The 15,018-nt window shown below is 40.9% G+C and overlaps 1 protein-coding gene across 1 annotated transcript in view; it reads left to right on the forward strand.

The window, feature by feature from the left end:
- Nucleotides 1-15,018, forward strand: part of SMS (spermine synthase) — a 271,766-nt gene that overhangs the window by 89,239 nt on the left and 167,509 nt on the right. The window contains exon 3 of the mRNA XM_040338251.1: nucleotides 9,274-9,364. Within this exon, the coding sequence (XP_040194185.1) occupies nucleotides 9,274-9,364 (91 nt within the window). The remainder of the gene's footprint in view (nucleotides 1-9,273; nucleotides 9,365-15,018) is intronic.

The raw sequence follows: 15,018 nt of genomic DNA on the forward strand, positions 1-15,018 counted from the left end.
ACCGCTCAAACTGCCCCCTGTGTCCATGCTCGGGGGGGAGAAAAGACACATTGGCTTTTTGTTTCTCCACTTTTTTTGTGTCATACTAACACAAACAAAAAAATATATATTAGAATGCCTAAACATTTGTAATTGCAACAATTTTCTGGGTGAAGCGTTGCATTATCTGACAGAAATGCAGGGCTTCCAATATTTTTGGCCATGCTTATGCGAGAGGTACCATATCATCATCGAACATGGCTAGGTTACAGAAAATAACAAGTACAGTGATAATAATAAAACCCAGCTCTTGAGGATATTACAAAATGGTTGAGTGCAATACTCTGGTCAGTACTTTCTATATAGGAGCTATTCTAGGTAAGTAGAGTGGTTCTGGTAGACAGTGAGAAGGGGGGGGGGGGAAGAGTGCAGGTACAATAAGCCTTCGTCAAACCCGGGGAAATGTGTGATCCAGGGTTGCCAGATCATTAGGTATTTGTCAATTTTTTCCGTTTTCTCATGGATTAATATTAGGGTATTTCAAGATCTAGTTTTAACAGTAGAAAGGGTGGCTGTTTTTCAGGCTATAGTTTTTGCTTCTGTAAGAACATATAGCATCAGTTTAAGTTATTTTTTTTGGAGTTTGGTGGGATCTTAGTAAACACCCGAAACTTTTGCGCCGCTTGACTGGTCCATCAAATATGGAAGAAGTCCCTGTCTAAGGAAAGCTTTTGAAGCACAAGGAAGAATAACCAGGCACATGTTAGGATATTCTAGCCAGTATAAAGCGTTAGAACTTCATAATTAGTCTGCGCACGCCATTTTTTTTTTTTTTTTAATTACATGCCACAGACATCCAAATCTTCTTATCTCAAGTGCCTTCTGGCAGCAGTTGTTGGTGCCAGGGAACTCCACTATCAGTATTAACTTTGAGTTAACACAAAAAATGTGGGTTGTTATCTTTTATGAATGTTTACTCAAATACATTGCAGCTCCCTTACCATTAATTAGCGAATTACATAATAGTCCATAAGGGACGTGCGATGACAAATTGAGAGGAAAAAAAACTTCTGTTTTCTACCTTTAGAAAACCGAGTGCCAACAGGAGTGAACAATGGGTAAAGGATTTAAAAAAAAAATGGTCACAATTAAAACACGGCGCAGATTGGGTGAACATCACTGTATCTCTGGATAGCAACACATTTTTATTCTTTAGCTGGCCAAACATTGATACATTTTTTTTTTTCTGAAAAATCCTTTCGGTACATTTTACAAAACCCTAAGAAATTTGATGAATGTCATTCAAAATTGAATTTGCTTTTAGCATTCGAGTTTGGAGTAAATGGACTTTCCAGAACGAAAACCACATTTCATGGTTAGAGCTTCTTTTGTGCAAGATACATTTTTCATCCTGCTCTTTTAGTGTTATGCTTCAGGCTACATCCACCCAGTGATTAACATTGCAGGCAACTAGCAGTTTCAGGAGGAGATCGGCAATGACAGCCCACGGTTGATAGTTTGGTACCCAGCGACAGACAGGTTTGCAGGATCATATTTGTCCATTCTTTCAGTTTCCCCGTGGATTATTATCTGGGTAATTTTGAGATCTAGTTTCAACAGTAGAAAGGGTGTCTGTTTTCCAGGCTATAGTTGTTTTACCAAGGAACATGTAGCATCAGTTTAAATTAGGTTTTGTGGTGGTTGGTGGGGTCTTAGGTTCAGCAGTGCATATTTTGCTTGTAATGGTATCATGGAACCTAGTAATTTGGTGAGCATGTGGAAGACTCCAATCCCCATTTTTTGAACCACTGGACAAGTCCATCAAATATGGAAGAAGTCCCTATCTAAGCACAGATTTTGAAGCACAGGAAGAAATAAGCAGGCACATGTCAGGATATTCTAGCTATGTTTTTTTCAATGTGATTCTTGTCAAGCCTGCCTTGCATACACACGATCGTGAGCTTGAGCAAAGCGCGGTGATGTACAACGGCACTATAAGGGGAAGTTCCATTCAAATGGTGCCACCCTTTGGGCTGATTATGCAAATTTCCCTTCTCATAACTTGCTTCTGAGCCTGCACGTTTTTCCCCCCATCGTTAAAGCCTACACACGACTGTTTTTCACGACAAGAAAAACAACGAGAAAAAATAGAGGAGGTACTAAATTTTTAATGCCCATTTTTCTCGTCGAGAAAAATGCTCTGGAGCCTACACACGATCGTTTTTAATGACCAATTAAAAAAATTGCATTTTTCTCGTCATGAAAAACGGTAGTGTGTACGCGGCATTAGAACCTTATAATTAGTCTCAAGAGCCTTATTTTTATATTACATGCCACAGACATCTAACTTTTCTTATCTCAAGTGCCTTCTGGCAGCAGTTGTAGGTGTCGGGGAATAACTCTACTATCAGTATTAACTTGGACTTGAGCCTTGTTATCTTTTCTGAATGTTTACTCTAAAAATACATCACAAGTGATCATTTCTTTACCATTAATTAGTGAATTACATAATATTCAACAATAGTGCCCATATGAGTGAACAATGTCTAAGGCCGGGTTCACACTTGTCCGACAAACGCTCCGACATTGGGAGCTCATGTAGCATATGACGTGTGGAAATCAATGTTTCCCTATGAGAGCTGTCTTAACTGGTCTGACACAAGTCGGTCTGACTTTGAAAATGCTCCCTGCACTACTTTGGTCCGACTTTGGTCCTACTTCAGCCCATTGAATATCATTGAAGTCGGATCAAAGTAGGAGCCTTGTCCTTCCCATCCGACTTTTGACATTGTGATTACAGCAGCAGTAAAAGGAATTTATCTCACTCTGGGATTGTTTTGATTGGTCAAAGAACAAGTCAGACTATCACAAAGTCGGATCAAAGTAGTATCCTGTTAATGAAAGTCGGATGGATGTCGGACCAATGTAGGACTGATGTCGCAGAGCAAAGTAGGATGAAAGTCGTACTACTGTCGTGTAGTATAGTGTGAACCCAGCCTTAAGGATTGCAAAAAAATGGTCACAATTAAGACACGAGGCAGATCGGGTGAACATCGCTGTATCAGTGGATTACAATGCGTTTTTATTCTTTAGCTGGCCATACATTGGTAGATTTAAAAAAAAAAAAAAAAATTTCTCATCGGTACATTTTAACAATACCATGAGATCTGATGAATGTCATTCAAAAGTTCTTCAAAATTGAATTTGCATTTAGCATTCAAGTTTGAAGTGAATGGAATTTACCAAACAATAACCAAATTTTTATTGTGCAAGAAAAATTATCCATCCTGCTTCTTCGATTTTATTAATCACTATGGTCAAATTCAGTAGTTGATTTGACCCTATTCACTATTAAATCATCAAACTAACTTTCCTAAAACTAAAATTTTTGAATGAACTTCAACTGGTATATGGCTAGCTGTAGAAAACAATTGGTCTGCAGGTGTATGCCTGTGCTAACAGACAGAGGGGTAAAGGGGCTTCTTTTTCATGTTTGGTTATTTGCCACTCTGTTTACCAACATCAGTGGAAATGCTATTATTTCAAAAAGGCTTAATTGCACATCGTCCTAAAATACTAAGCCAAAGTTCGATCTGTTGATGATAAAAAAAAAGAAAAAAAAGTGATCCTAGCAGAAAGGGTGCTGCGCCTCTGACACGCGCTTAGATTTTCGGACGACCGAATGTCAGTTTTTTTGTGGCATGCTAGTCTCTTGTTGAAAGTGAAGAGTTTACTCACAATACAAATTTTTGTACAACAGAATACAACGTCAGAAGTGACGTAATCTGAGCATGCATAATCTTGCTTTTACGATTTTTTTTTACCTACGAAAATGAAATGAAAATTGGACGTGGAGTTAACATCTTTTTATAGTTTGCACACCCAACTTTTGTCTGACGAAAAAGCAAAATCGGCTGTCGAAAGCACCATCCTAACCATCCGAAAATCGGCAGACAGCTCATTGTACAAATGTTTCCATTCTATTTTCGTATCGCGTGTACAGGCCTTTACATGCCAAAGCTTGTGTGACTACAAGCTCCAGTGATGTTTTTTTTTTTTAAATAACAAACACGTCATACTTGCCTCCTCTGTGCAAAGATTTTGCACAGAGTGGCCCCAATCCTCCTCTTCGGGGGTCCCTCAGCGGCGCGCCTGGCTCCTCCTCTTCTCGAGTGCCCCCACGGAGAGCAGGATTCCATAGGGGCCCTCGTGTGGGCGCACACCTGTGTCCTGCTGCTGTATCCATTGACACAGACAGCAGAACTCGGCCCACCCCTGGCTCCTGTGTCACTGGATTTGATTGACCTGCTGCTGCTATCAATCTATCCAATGAGGACCCGGGACAGCAGCTGGAGCTTCTGTGCTTGTCCCCCTCACTGGAACGATCGGGTTCAGGTAAGTAAAAGGGGGAAGGTCTAGGGGGGTGCTGCACTACAGAAGGTTTTTCACCTTAATGCATTGAATGTATTAAGGTCAAAAACCTCAAGGGTTTACAACGCCTTTAGCACTTGGGTTAAAGCGGAAGTAAACCCTCCACAAAAAAAAAAAGGACCCTGCAAGACAAAGGCATAATGAGCTAGTATGCATAGCATACTAGCTCATTATGTAGTACTTACCTCCGATCGAAGCCCCTGCAGTGGTCCACATCTCCCCCTCCGGCCGCCGACATGTCATCCCGGACATGTCAGCCGGAGCTGCGATGACGTCACTCGCGGGAGTGCGCTCGGGAGCCGCCGTTAACGGCATGAAGACTGGAGCAACGGCACATATGTGCCATTGCTTCAGTTTGCCCCAGTGCAAACTGGCGATGACTTCAGCACATGCAGACACAGGGGGGTATCTCCTAAACCGTGCAGGTTTAGGAGATATCCTGGGTAGCTACAACCACTTTAACCAAGCATCCATGTGTATGCTTCAGGCTACATCCACAGGCAGTTGGCATCATGCCTAAACTTTTGTCTCTTCTCTGTCTGCAAGCCTCCTAATATTCAAAGCATGTGCAGATGAATGTACCCATTTGGAGCCAGTCAGGCAGAAGTAACCTCCAAAGCTTTGTTTGCACAGGTGTTCAAAAAGGTTTCTCAGAACATGATTGCTATGTCTGTTCAGTGCCTCTCCCCAACAAAGATTTTTATTGAAGATGCATCAACATACAATGCCAGTAGTACATGTCAGTGTAAAGCTCAACGGAAACACATCTGCCACTAAGGACAATTTTAGCAAATCAGTAAGCCTGTTGATGCAGTAAACAAGATGTCTTGCCTAAACAGGGGGGCCAAGCAACAGTAAGCTTTGCACCATACACAGACAAACCGTCACCACTCCAGTACTCTGTCAGTATACCCTGCAGAGATACATAAAACTAGCCAACGTTGAGCCCAAGTAGCCTATCCATGGCCAAATCCATCGGAGCAAGTCCTGGAACATCCAACCACAGTGCCCATAACCTCTCAAATTTATGCGCATTTCTCCCATGTTGGTATATAAGCTTTTCCATTCTTAACAGTTTACCAATATTCATGACCCACTCCTTAACAGTAGGGGGGACCTCTGACTTCCAATATACCATGATCAGTTTGTGTGCCTGGAACAAAGCTCTAAGGATAGCCTCCCTGATATACACCTCCCAGTCATACTCTTCCCAGTTATACTCTTCCAATAAACCCAATAAGCAGGCCTTTAAATCTATAGTAAGGACCACCTGAAAGACAGAGTTGATCCTATGTATCACCCCTACCCAATAGGAATGAAGTTTCGGGCACCTCCACAAAAGGTGTATGAGGTCACCATGGTCCCACTTATGTCGCGTACACACGATCGTTTTTCGGCATGAAAAAAAACGAGGTTTTTAAAAACGTCATTTAAAATCATCGTGTGTGGGCTTCACATCGTTTTTCGGCTTCTGACATGCTGCATTTTTTCATGTCGTTTTTCAAAATGTCGTTTTTCGTGTTGTATAAAATGATCGTGTGTGGGCAAAAACGACGTTTTAAACCCGCGCATGTCCGGAAGCAAGTTATGAGACGGGAGCGCTCGTTAAGGTAAAACTACCATTCATAATGGAGTAAGCACATTCATCACGCTGTAACAGACAAAAAAGCGCGAATCGTCTTTTACTAACAAGGAATCAGCTAAAAGCAGCCCAAAGGCGAATAGAACTTCCCCTTTAGAGTGCCGTCGTACGTGTTGTACGTCACCGCGCTTTGCTAGATCATTTTTCAAAGACGATGGTGTGTGGGCAACATCGTTTTTAATGATGAAGTTGGAAAAACTTTGTTTTTTGGACATGCTGAAAAACAAAGTTTTTTTTTTCATGCCGAAAAACGATCGTGTGTACGCGACATTACACTTTGTACAAGTAGAGTCTGTTCATAGGCCCATCAAGAGGAGCCTGTGAGGAGTAAAATACATCTTTAGGAGCATATACAGTTGAGTTAACCTTTGCGATATACGTTTACCCACTTCAACCTCGGAAGGATTTGCCCCCTTAATATGGAGGTCCACCCTAAAAATAAATGTTTACTTACCAGAAATTGTGGTTGCTAGGCAGATCTCCCTAATCTGCCTCTTACTAGTCTGCGGCAGGTCTTCTTCCTCCTCCGTCCTCGCGTTGACCACTGGGGAATGGGGTGCGGTGTCTTCTGGGAACCGTGTGTATCTCAGAAAACAGCCGCCCATTCAGAAAACGCTGCACGACTCGCGCATGCGCAGTAGGAAACGGGCAGTGAAACCGCAAGGCTCCACTGCCTGTTGCCCTTAGTGAGGATGGCGGCACGGGGACCTGGCTTGATCGAGGGATCGGCCTTGGGGGGCCGACATCGCTGGCACCTAGAACAGGTAAGTGTCCTTATTAAAAGTAGCTGCTGACTTTTAAAATAAAAAAATCCGCACCTCCGCTTTAATGACCAGGCCATTTTTTGCAAAACGGCACTACGTTGCTTTAACTGACAATTGTACGGTTGTACCCAAACAAAATTGACGTCCTTTTTATCCCACAAATAGAGCTTTATTTTGGTGGTATTTGGTCACCTCCTGTGGTTTTTATTTTTTGCACTTTAAACAAACAAAAAGCGACAATTTTGAAAAAAAAAATATTTCATTTTACTTTTTGCTATAATACACATCCAAGAAAATAAATATATATATATATATATATATATATATATATATATATATATATATATATATATATATATATATATATATATATATATATATATATATATATATATATAACTTGCTCATCAGTTTAGGCCGATATATTTTCTTCTACATGTTTTTGTTAAAAAAAAATTGCAATAGGCATATATTGATTGGTTTGTGCAAAACTTATCGTGTCTATAAACTATGGTATATTTTTAGCGGGACTGCAACATTGTGACGGACAAATCTGACCCCAAATTACATAGTGCTATAAAAATGCACTGATCAATGTAAAAATGATGCTGGCAGGGAAGGGGTTAATACTAGGGGGCGATCAAATGGCTAACTGTGTTCCCTAGATGTGTTCTAACTGTAGGGGGGTGGGTTGCCAGGGGCATGAAAGATCACTGTTCCCGATGACTGAGAACAGAAGATCTCCGACATGTCATCTGTCAGAACCGGGATCCGCCTTACTTACAAAGGCAGATCCCCGTTCTGCCTCTGTACTAGATGCCTGCCCCCAACTGCAACTGCGTGAGCCGCCGTACAGCTACGGAGAGTCACGCAGTAGAGCCGATCTGCCGCCATATAACTATGGTCACTGGTCGGAAAGTAATTAATGTACCTTTGTATCTGTGGAATAAACATGTGGAATAAACGTTTGAGGCTGACTTCACACCTATGCGTCTTTTTCACTGCACATTTTCATTGTGCATTTTCTTAAATTATGTGTTCGCCTTCAAGGGAGGTGTGAAAGGACCTGAAGTTTTCCAAATGTAGCTAGGACATGGCATTCTGCTAGGAACTGGTCCCGGTAACCATGCATTTGTCCTTTTGACTTCTGTGTGACTTCCTTGGACTCACGACGACAGATGAAGAAACATACTTGATCTGCTTCCCAAGATGTGGCGGAACACACAACTGTGAACTGGATGTATTGAAAACAATAACGTTGCAAGTAGCATGCATTATTGTTTTTATGTGATGCACAAGTATTAACACATGGGTGAACAGCGCCTAGATGTTGGCGTTTAGAGAAGAAATGATTGGTATTCACAGGTGTAAGAAAAAAAAGAGCTTCTTGCGTCTTTCTGGATTCTTTCAGCAAAATGTTTCTTCTTGATGGTTGTTTATCTCCAGACTGGAAACAGAACTCTTTATTTTTTTTTAAACTCGAGCAAAGGGGTGGGGGATAGCGTTTAATGGCAATTGGTCAAGTTAAAATAGAAGAAGAAATCTGGTTCTTGGGAGCAACTGCTACTCCTTCCCTCCAGTCTGTACTACCTGAGCATTTAGGTGGCCTTTACAGCATCAATGACCGACCGGTGTCTTGTCAAGCTAGTTCCCCTATCGATATGGTTCCCTGCTTGACTGCGCAGGCACAGACGAAGCCCACGGAAATCTCCGAACCTGATCAGCTGTACACGGCGCATGCCCAGCATCCAGGCTCATTCCTTACCATCCCCGTGGATTGGAGGATGTTAAAAAAAAGAGCCAGGAGGCCGAGCAAGCGCAGTGAGCTGTCCAAGGACGTGAGGCCGACTGGCCACTTACAGCGAATTCCACGTCGCCCTGGACCTGTGGCTACAGCTGATCAGGTTCGGTGATTTCCGTCAGCTCAGATGGCGCCTACGCAGTCAAGGGGGGAACCATATCGATAGGAGGAACCATATCGGCAGATCACCGCCTCTGTTCACCAGTACTGATGAACAGAGGTGTCATTCAAGTTCATTAGGGGTCAGTGCAGGCACAGACGATAGCAATGTATCCATGTGCATGCCAGTGTCTGCTGTGGGATCCCTGCTCTGTGTCTGCATGGCAGCTCTTTTCATCAACAGAGATAAGTGGAGCCTGTCACTTGTACCATTTAGCTGCCTGGTAAGTGCAGAAAGGGGGAACTTTTCTTTTCTCCAGTGCCGAAAACTTTTTTTGGTCACAGTACATATGAAGGATAAGATCACATAGGTGTTATGGTAGTCAGGCCCATACTACCATGGAGGAAAGCAAGCAATGCCCCAAAGTGTAAATCTACCCTAACTTCTAGAATTGGCATATATTTTCATAATAAAAAATTACATCCAGGCTAAAAGTAAGGTTGTTACTGCAAACCGAAACAGATCATACATTTACATATGTTCCTTTTTTTTTCAGCTTTGCTACCTTAAGAATTTATCAACATGGCTTAGTCCTGTTCGATCTCCAGAATCGCGATGAGCCGAAGGAGAATGAATCGGTTAATGAAGTATGTATATAATGTCCTCCGATATTAAATGCCACACATGTTTGTAATCTGATCACTTCTCCCAAAAATGATCATTTGTGCCAAGATCACAATTATCCAAGGGAAGATTATACAGTAATCAGCAGATTAGTGATATATATTGTAGCAATTACATTCTGTAGTTTTAAGAAAAAAAAATCACGAGCATTAAGGGCACTTTCACACTGAGGCGCTGGAGCATCGGCATAAAGTGTCATGCTTTTTGGCCGCTAGTGGGACGCTTTTACCCCCCGCTAGCATCTGAAAAAGGGTTAAAAGCGTCAGCAAAGTGCCGCTGCAGCAGCGCTTTGCCAGCGCTTCTGCGGTGCTGCCCCGTTGATTTTAATGGGCAGGGGCGCTTGAGGAGCGGTGTATACACACCACTCCTCAAGTGCCTCAAAGATGCTGCTTGCATTACTTTTTTAGCGTCTTGCCAGCGCACTGCTCCAGTGTGAAAGCCCCCAGGCAGGAGTGACAGAAGAGGTGCTTTACAAGTGCTATTTTTAGCGCTAGATCACCTGTAAAGCGTCTCAGTGTGAAAGTAGCCTAAAAGTTGTCTTGTGACCTTGACTCTGTATTAGCCTTTCTTATAGGGGTTGTAAAGGTTAAAAAAAATCCCTAAATAGCTTCCTTTACCTTAGTGCCGTCCTCCTTCACTTACCTCATCCTTCGATTTTGCTTTTAAATGTCCTTATTTCTTCTGAGAAATCCTCACTTCCTGTTCCATATTCATTCCCAGAATTCCTATAGGTTTGTTAAAAATTATTTGTAAAAGTCATTATCCACCAAATAGTCACTTCCACCCAATTAAAAAATCCTTATCCAAAGTGAGTAGGTCACCCAACGTATTCAGCATAAAATCAAACTTTTTTCGTCTTGATAAGACTTCTCCATCCCAAGGACAATAACTTGTTTACAACTTTGGCAAAATTAACTCCAGTTCACACCATTCTGTGTATTGTCTTTATAGGTTTTTCACCATACAGTTCTATATATGTATATATTCATATATTCGTTACATAAATATGCACTATATCTATATATATATATATATATATATATATATATATATATATATATATATATATATATATATATATATATATATATATATATATTACAGTGGATAAAAAAAAGTCTACACAACCCTGTTAGAATGTTAGGTTTCTGTGATGTAAAAAAAAACTACACAAAGATAAATCATTTCAGAACTACCGGTATTTCCACCTTTAACCACTTACCGACCAGCCGTTTTACTCAGTCATGCAACACTGTACCCAAACAAAATTTTTTTGTTTTTTTCATATGAATAGAGCTCTCTTTTGGTGGTATTTAATCACCACTGGGTTTTTTATTTTTTTGTGTAAAAAGAGCGAAAATTAAAAAAAAAAAAAAAGTTTCTATGATACAATTTTGCAAATAAGTTGTTTTTGTTCATACATTTGGGCCAACATTTATACTACTACATATTTTTGGTAAAAAATTTAACCCAAATAAGTGTATATTATTTGGTCTGTGTGAAAGTTATAGTTATGTATTGTACTGATGGTCTATCTCATTTTTTGAGGCCCTGAAATGTCAGGACAGTACAAATACCCCGAAAAAATTACCCCTTTTTGAAAAGGAGACAGTCCATGGTATTTAGTAAGAGGCATGGTAAGTTTTTTGAAGTTGTAATTTTTTTCCACAATACTTGGGAAAATTAAGAAATTATGTTTTTGTTATCTCTCACACACAGCATATGCATACTTCCAATTACACCCAAAAATACACTCTGCTACTTCTGAGTATGGCGATACCACATGTATGTGTGAATTTTTTCACAGCCTGGCCACACAGAGAGGTCCGACATGCAGGGAGCGCGGTCATGCGTTCTAGGAGCATAAATTACACATCTAATTTCCTAATGACCTATTACTATTTTAAAGGCCCTGGGGAACCAATAGAATTACCCACAAAATGACCATATTTTGGAAAGCAAATGCCCCAACGTATATTCTATGAGGCATCATGAGTCTTTTTATTGGTTCATTTTTTTTCCAGAAGTCTTCAAAAAACGTGGAAAGAAAATGAAAACTTATTTTACTTTTATTTTTTACACAACGTGGTCAATTTATAAGCTATTTCTAACACAGCATGTACACAGAAAAAAATACACTACAAAATACGTTCTGCTTCTCGTCCCGAGTATGGCGATACCACATGTGTGAGACTTACACAGCCTGGCCACATAGAAAGGTCCAACATGCATGAATCGTCGTCAGGTGTTGTATGAGAATAAATCTAATTTATTTCCTACCTATCACACTTTTGAAGGCCCTGCAGCACCAAGACAGTGGAATTACCCACAAAATGATCTCATTTTGGAAAGCAAACACCCCAAGGTATGGGACAGTGTTCCTGCTGGCGTCAAAAGAATAACCCCTGAAAGGGCATAAGTACCCCCACAGCGAGATTTTTAAGGGCAAACAAAAATTAGATACTATAAAAATATAAGTTTTTTTTATTAGAAAAATATATTGTTTGTTTTAAAAGATGTTATATATATGCAAATATACAAGTATGTCAAGCATATTAATAGTTTGCACAATATACTTTTGGATAGTACAAAACATGAATTGGAAACATTGATACAAATTTCCAATGAAAGGGAGAGTTTTTCCTCCTTTAGCCTAACATATTTCAGGAATTCCAATCCTTTCTTCGGAGGCTCTTGGTAGGAGAAAATACAACTTTATTCTAGAATAGAGCAAAAAAGAAAACACTTTAGAAAATAGTTCCAGAAGACAACATCATTGGGGCCGCAAATACGTCCATTATACATACCAGACACCGAATTTGTAGACTTATTCGTCAGAATGTTTTGTACTATTTTTTTTTAAATATAGTAAAGGACACAAGGTCCTGAAGACTGGAGCAGAGCTGCCATTGCCATTCGTAGGAGGACAAAAATCCCAGTCCCAGCTGTGGTTGGCCCTCACAAAAGTCCCTGTGAAGACACCCCCAACAACCAACCACCCAGGGGCCTCAGGATGCAGAAAAATATCCTAATATGAAAAAAACAACCAGATAAAAAGATTAATATCTTTGCCAACAATAAACTGCACAGTGTAGTTATTATTGACACTTAATATGAATTATAAGATATCGTAAATAATTTGGCAGTTTAGCTAGGGGATGGAGAGGGGGAAAAAACTGATGGTCATCCATCTTATAACCATGCCATATATCTCTATAGATAGTGTGTATTAGCCACTGTGGATTGCATGAAATACATGCATATGTACATGGGGATAAGTCCAAAATCGAATGGTAAAAATGCTAGGCAAACTAAATAGAAGTACCAATGAAGCATGCATTATAGCATCACTATTGGTCAGCTATGAAGGAAAATGGCCAAAAAAAAAAACAGAGAAAAAACAAAATAAAGTTACCACCCATCATCCTGCAACAGCAGTCAGGAACAAATAACCCAAAATGGAGTCTTCACTTACTGAAAACGAGGAGGCAAAGTTTGTGATGTCGGTGCTGCAGAAGCAGCATCTGTACTGACACTTGCGCCATTTGCAGGCTTAAGAAGATGCCCGCGCATGTGTGCTAACATTCATAGGCTGATGACGTCACCCATTCGCGCCGTCACGTCGGCCAATGTGCTGGTGCGTATCTGGGCATGCGCATTGCCTGCTCGGCACCTGATAAAGAATCGGTTTCCTGGCGTTATAGATACACTTCTTGGCAGGGGTAAGTGGAGCCAGCAGCACGCAGCTGAACCAGTACGCTGCAAACACAGCCCAAACCCCCCCGCCAGTACAAGGAAATCGCACAGGGTGGGCGGTCCGCAGCTGAAGGCCCGTGCCCCCTGGTGGTAGGAAATGTACAGAACATTGAAGGAGCATGATTCAAAACATCAGAAGAATAATAACAACAATAAAAAATAAACACAGCATGACGTTGTTTAAGCTCTATAAGATCGCTAAAAACCACATATGCAGGGGTATGTAATTATATAACCAGCTAGATGGGTGCTAAGAGTAACAGCATCTAAACTGGTGCATCATAGCAGAACACAGTATATATGAATGAACCTTGATGCATAGTGGGTTCAAATAGAACCAAGCATCCTGGGGAAGAGAGGGTGGAGGGAGTGCAAAGGGGACCCTCAGGGTGAGGACTGCACAGCGTCTCCCCATTAGAAAAATGGTAAAGCATCATGCAGAGAAAGCCCACCGACGCAAAAGCAGCAGCAAAAGCCAGAACGCAAAGCTGGAAAGTGTGGCGCCATGGCATGCCGCAAAAAAGAGACGCCCATCCCCACCTAGATGGAGAAGAGAAGGGGGATGGGCTTCCATGCATCGGGCGAGGACGGACTGATCAGTGGAAACTACGAGGGCATAGAGCAGTTTCAGTGTGATCTAACTTGAAAAAAGATTGAACCAAAAGGTTCCCCAATGTCCCAGTAAAATAGTGAGACCAACATCTAGAGTTTGAAAACCTTTTCTGCTGAGAACAAAAATGCAATTGGCAAATATTGTTAGAAGAAATTTTGTTTTCCAAATGCTACAAGGATAACAAAACACATCTTGGCATACCAGAGGTGCCCTAAAGACACAAAAAAATACTTTATAGAATTAAAGTATAACTAAAGGCAAAACGTTTTATGTTGTTTTGGATAGAGTGGAGAGGGATTAGAACACGTCAGTTTTTATTGTTGTCTTATAAAGGAGATTCATCCTCTCTATTTGTCCCGTTTATCATTATCATTGAAAGTAAAAGAAAATCCCAAATTTTGCATTGCCCCTAGAAAATAATAGAGGGGGAATCTTCCAACGGGGACACTAAATCTCTGCAATTCTACTTTAAATGAAGAGGACCATAAGAAAAGTGCAAGTAGCTTTTCCCTCTACAGTTCCCATTCCAGAAACACTTTCTGCTGCTTCTGGATCATCACAAAGTGTTTCTTCACCAGCAGCATCTTCAAGTAAGGGAGTGTTGCAAGCCAATGCCCCACAAAAACACACAATCCCTTCATTTATAGATAAAATGGCACCTGAAAATCAGGAAAACATTGATCAAGCTTGCAGTGTATGCTTCTGGATCAGCATTGTCAATAACTGAAAATGCATTTTGGCAGGAAGCTTATAAATGTTATAAGGGAAAGGGGGGTGGTTACCTGTTTTAATGTTCCTAATGTATACAGTCTTTGTTATTCCATTTGTAATAAAAAGCAGGTTTAGTATATTTACTGAATATGTTTTCTTTTATTTCATGCATAATACTTTTATATATATATAAAAGTTATATCATTTTGAGCTCTCTGGTAGTTCATTGATTCTTCCTGTCAGTGTATAACTGCCTGCCTGTACGAGGTACGAGGAGACAGATACACTGACAAGACACTGCTGGAGTCACAGCAGGAGTCCTTCTTGACTCTCACGATCTGCCGATCGCAGGTGCAATGCTCTCAAGGCACCTAGTGAAAAACAATAAATGCACCCTATATAACAGCTCCCCCTCTCACATTACAGCTCCCCCTTCCCACATCACAGCCCCCCAAATCACATCACAACCCCCCATTTCACAGCTTCTCCCTCTCACATCACAGCCCCCCAGTATTACAATTCCCCCCTCTCACATCC

The sequence above is a fragment of the Rana temporaria genome, chromosome 2, assembly GCF_905171775.1.
Source record: "Rana temporaria chromosome 2, aRanTem1.1, whole genome shotgun sequence".
Taxonomy (NCBI): domain Eukaryota; kingdom Metazoa; phylum Chordata; class Amphibia; order Anura; family Ranidae; genus Rana; species Rana temporaria.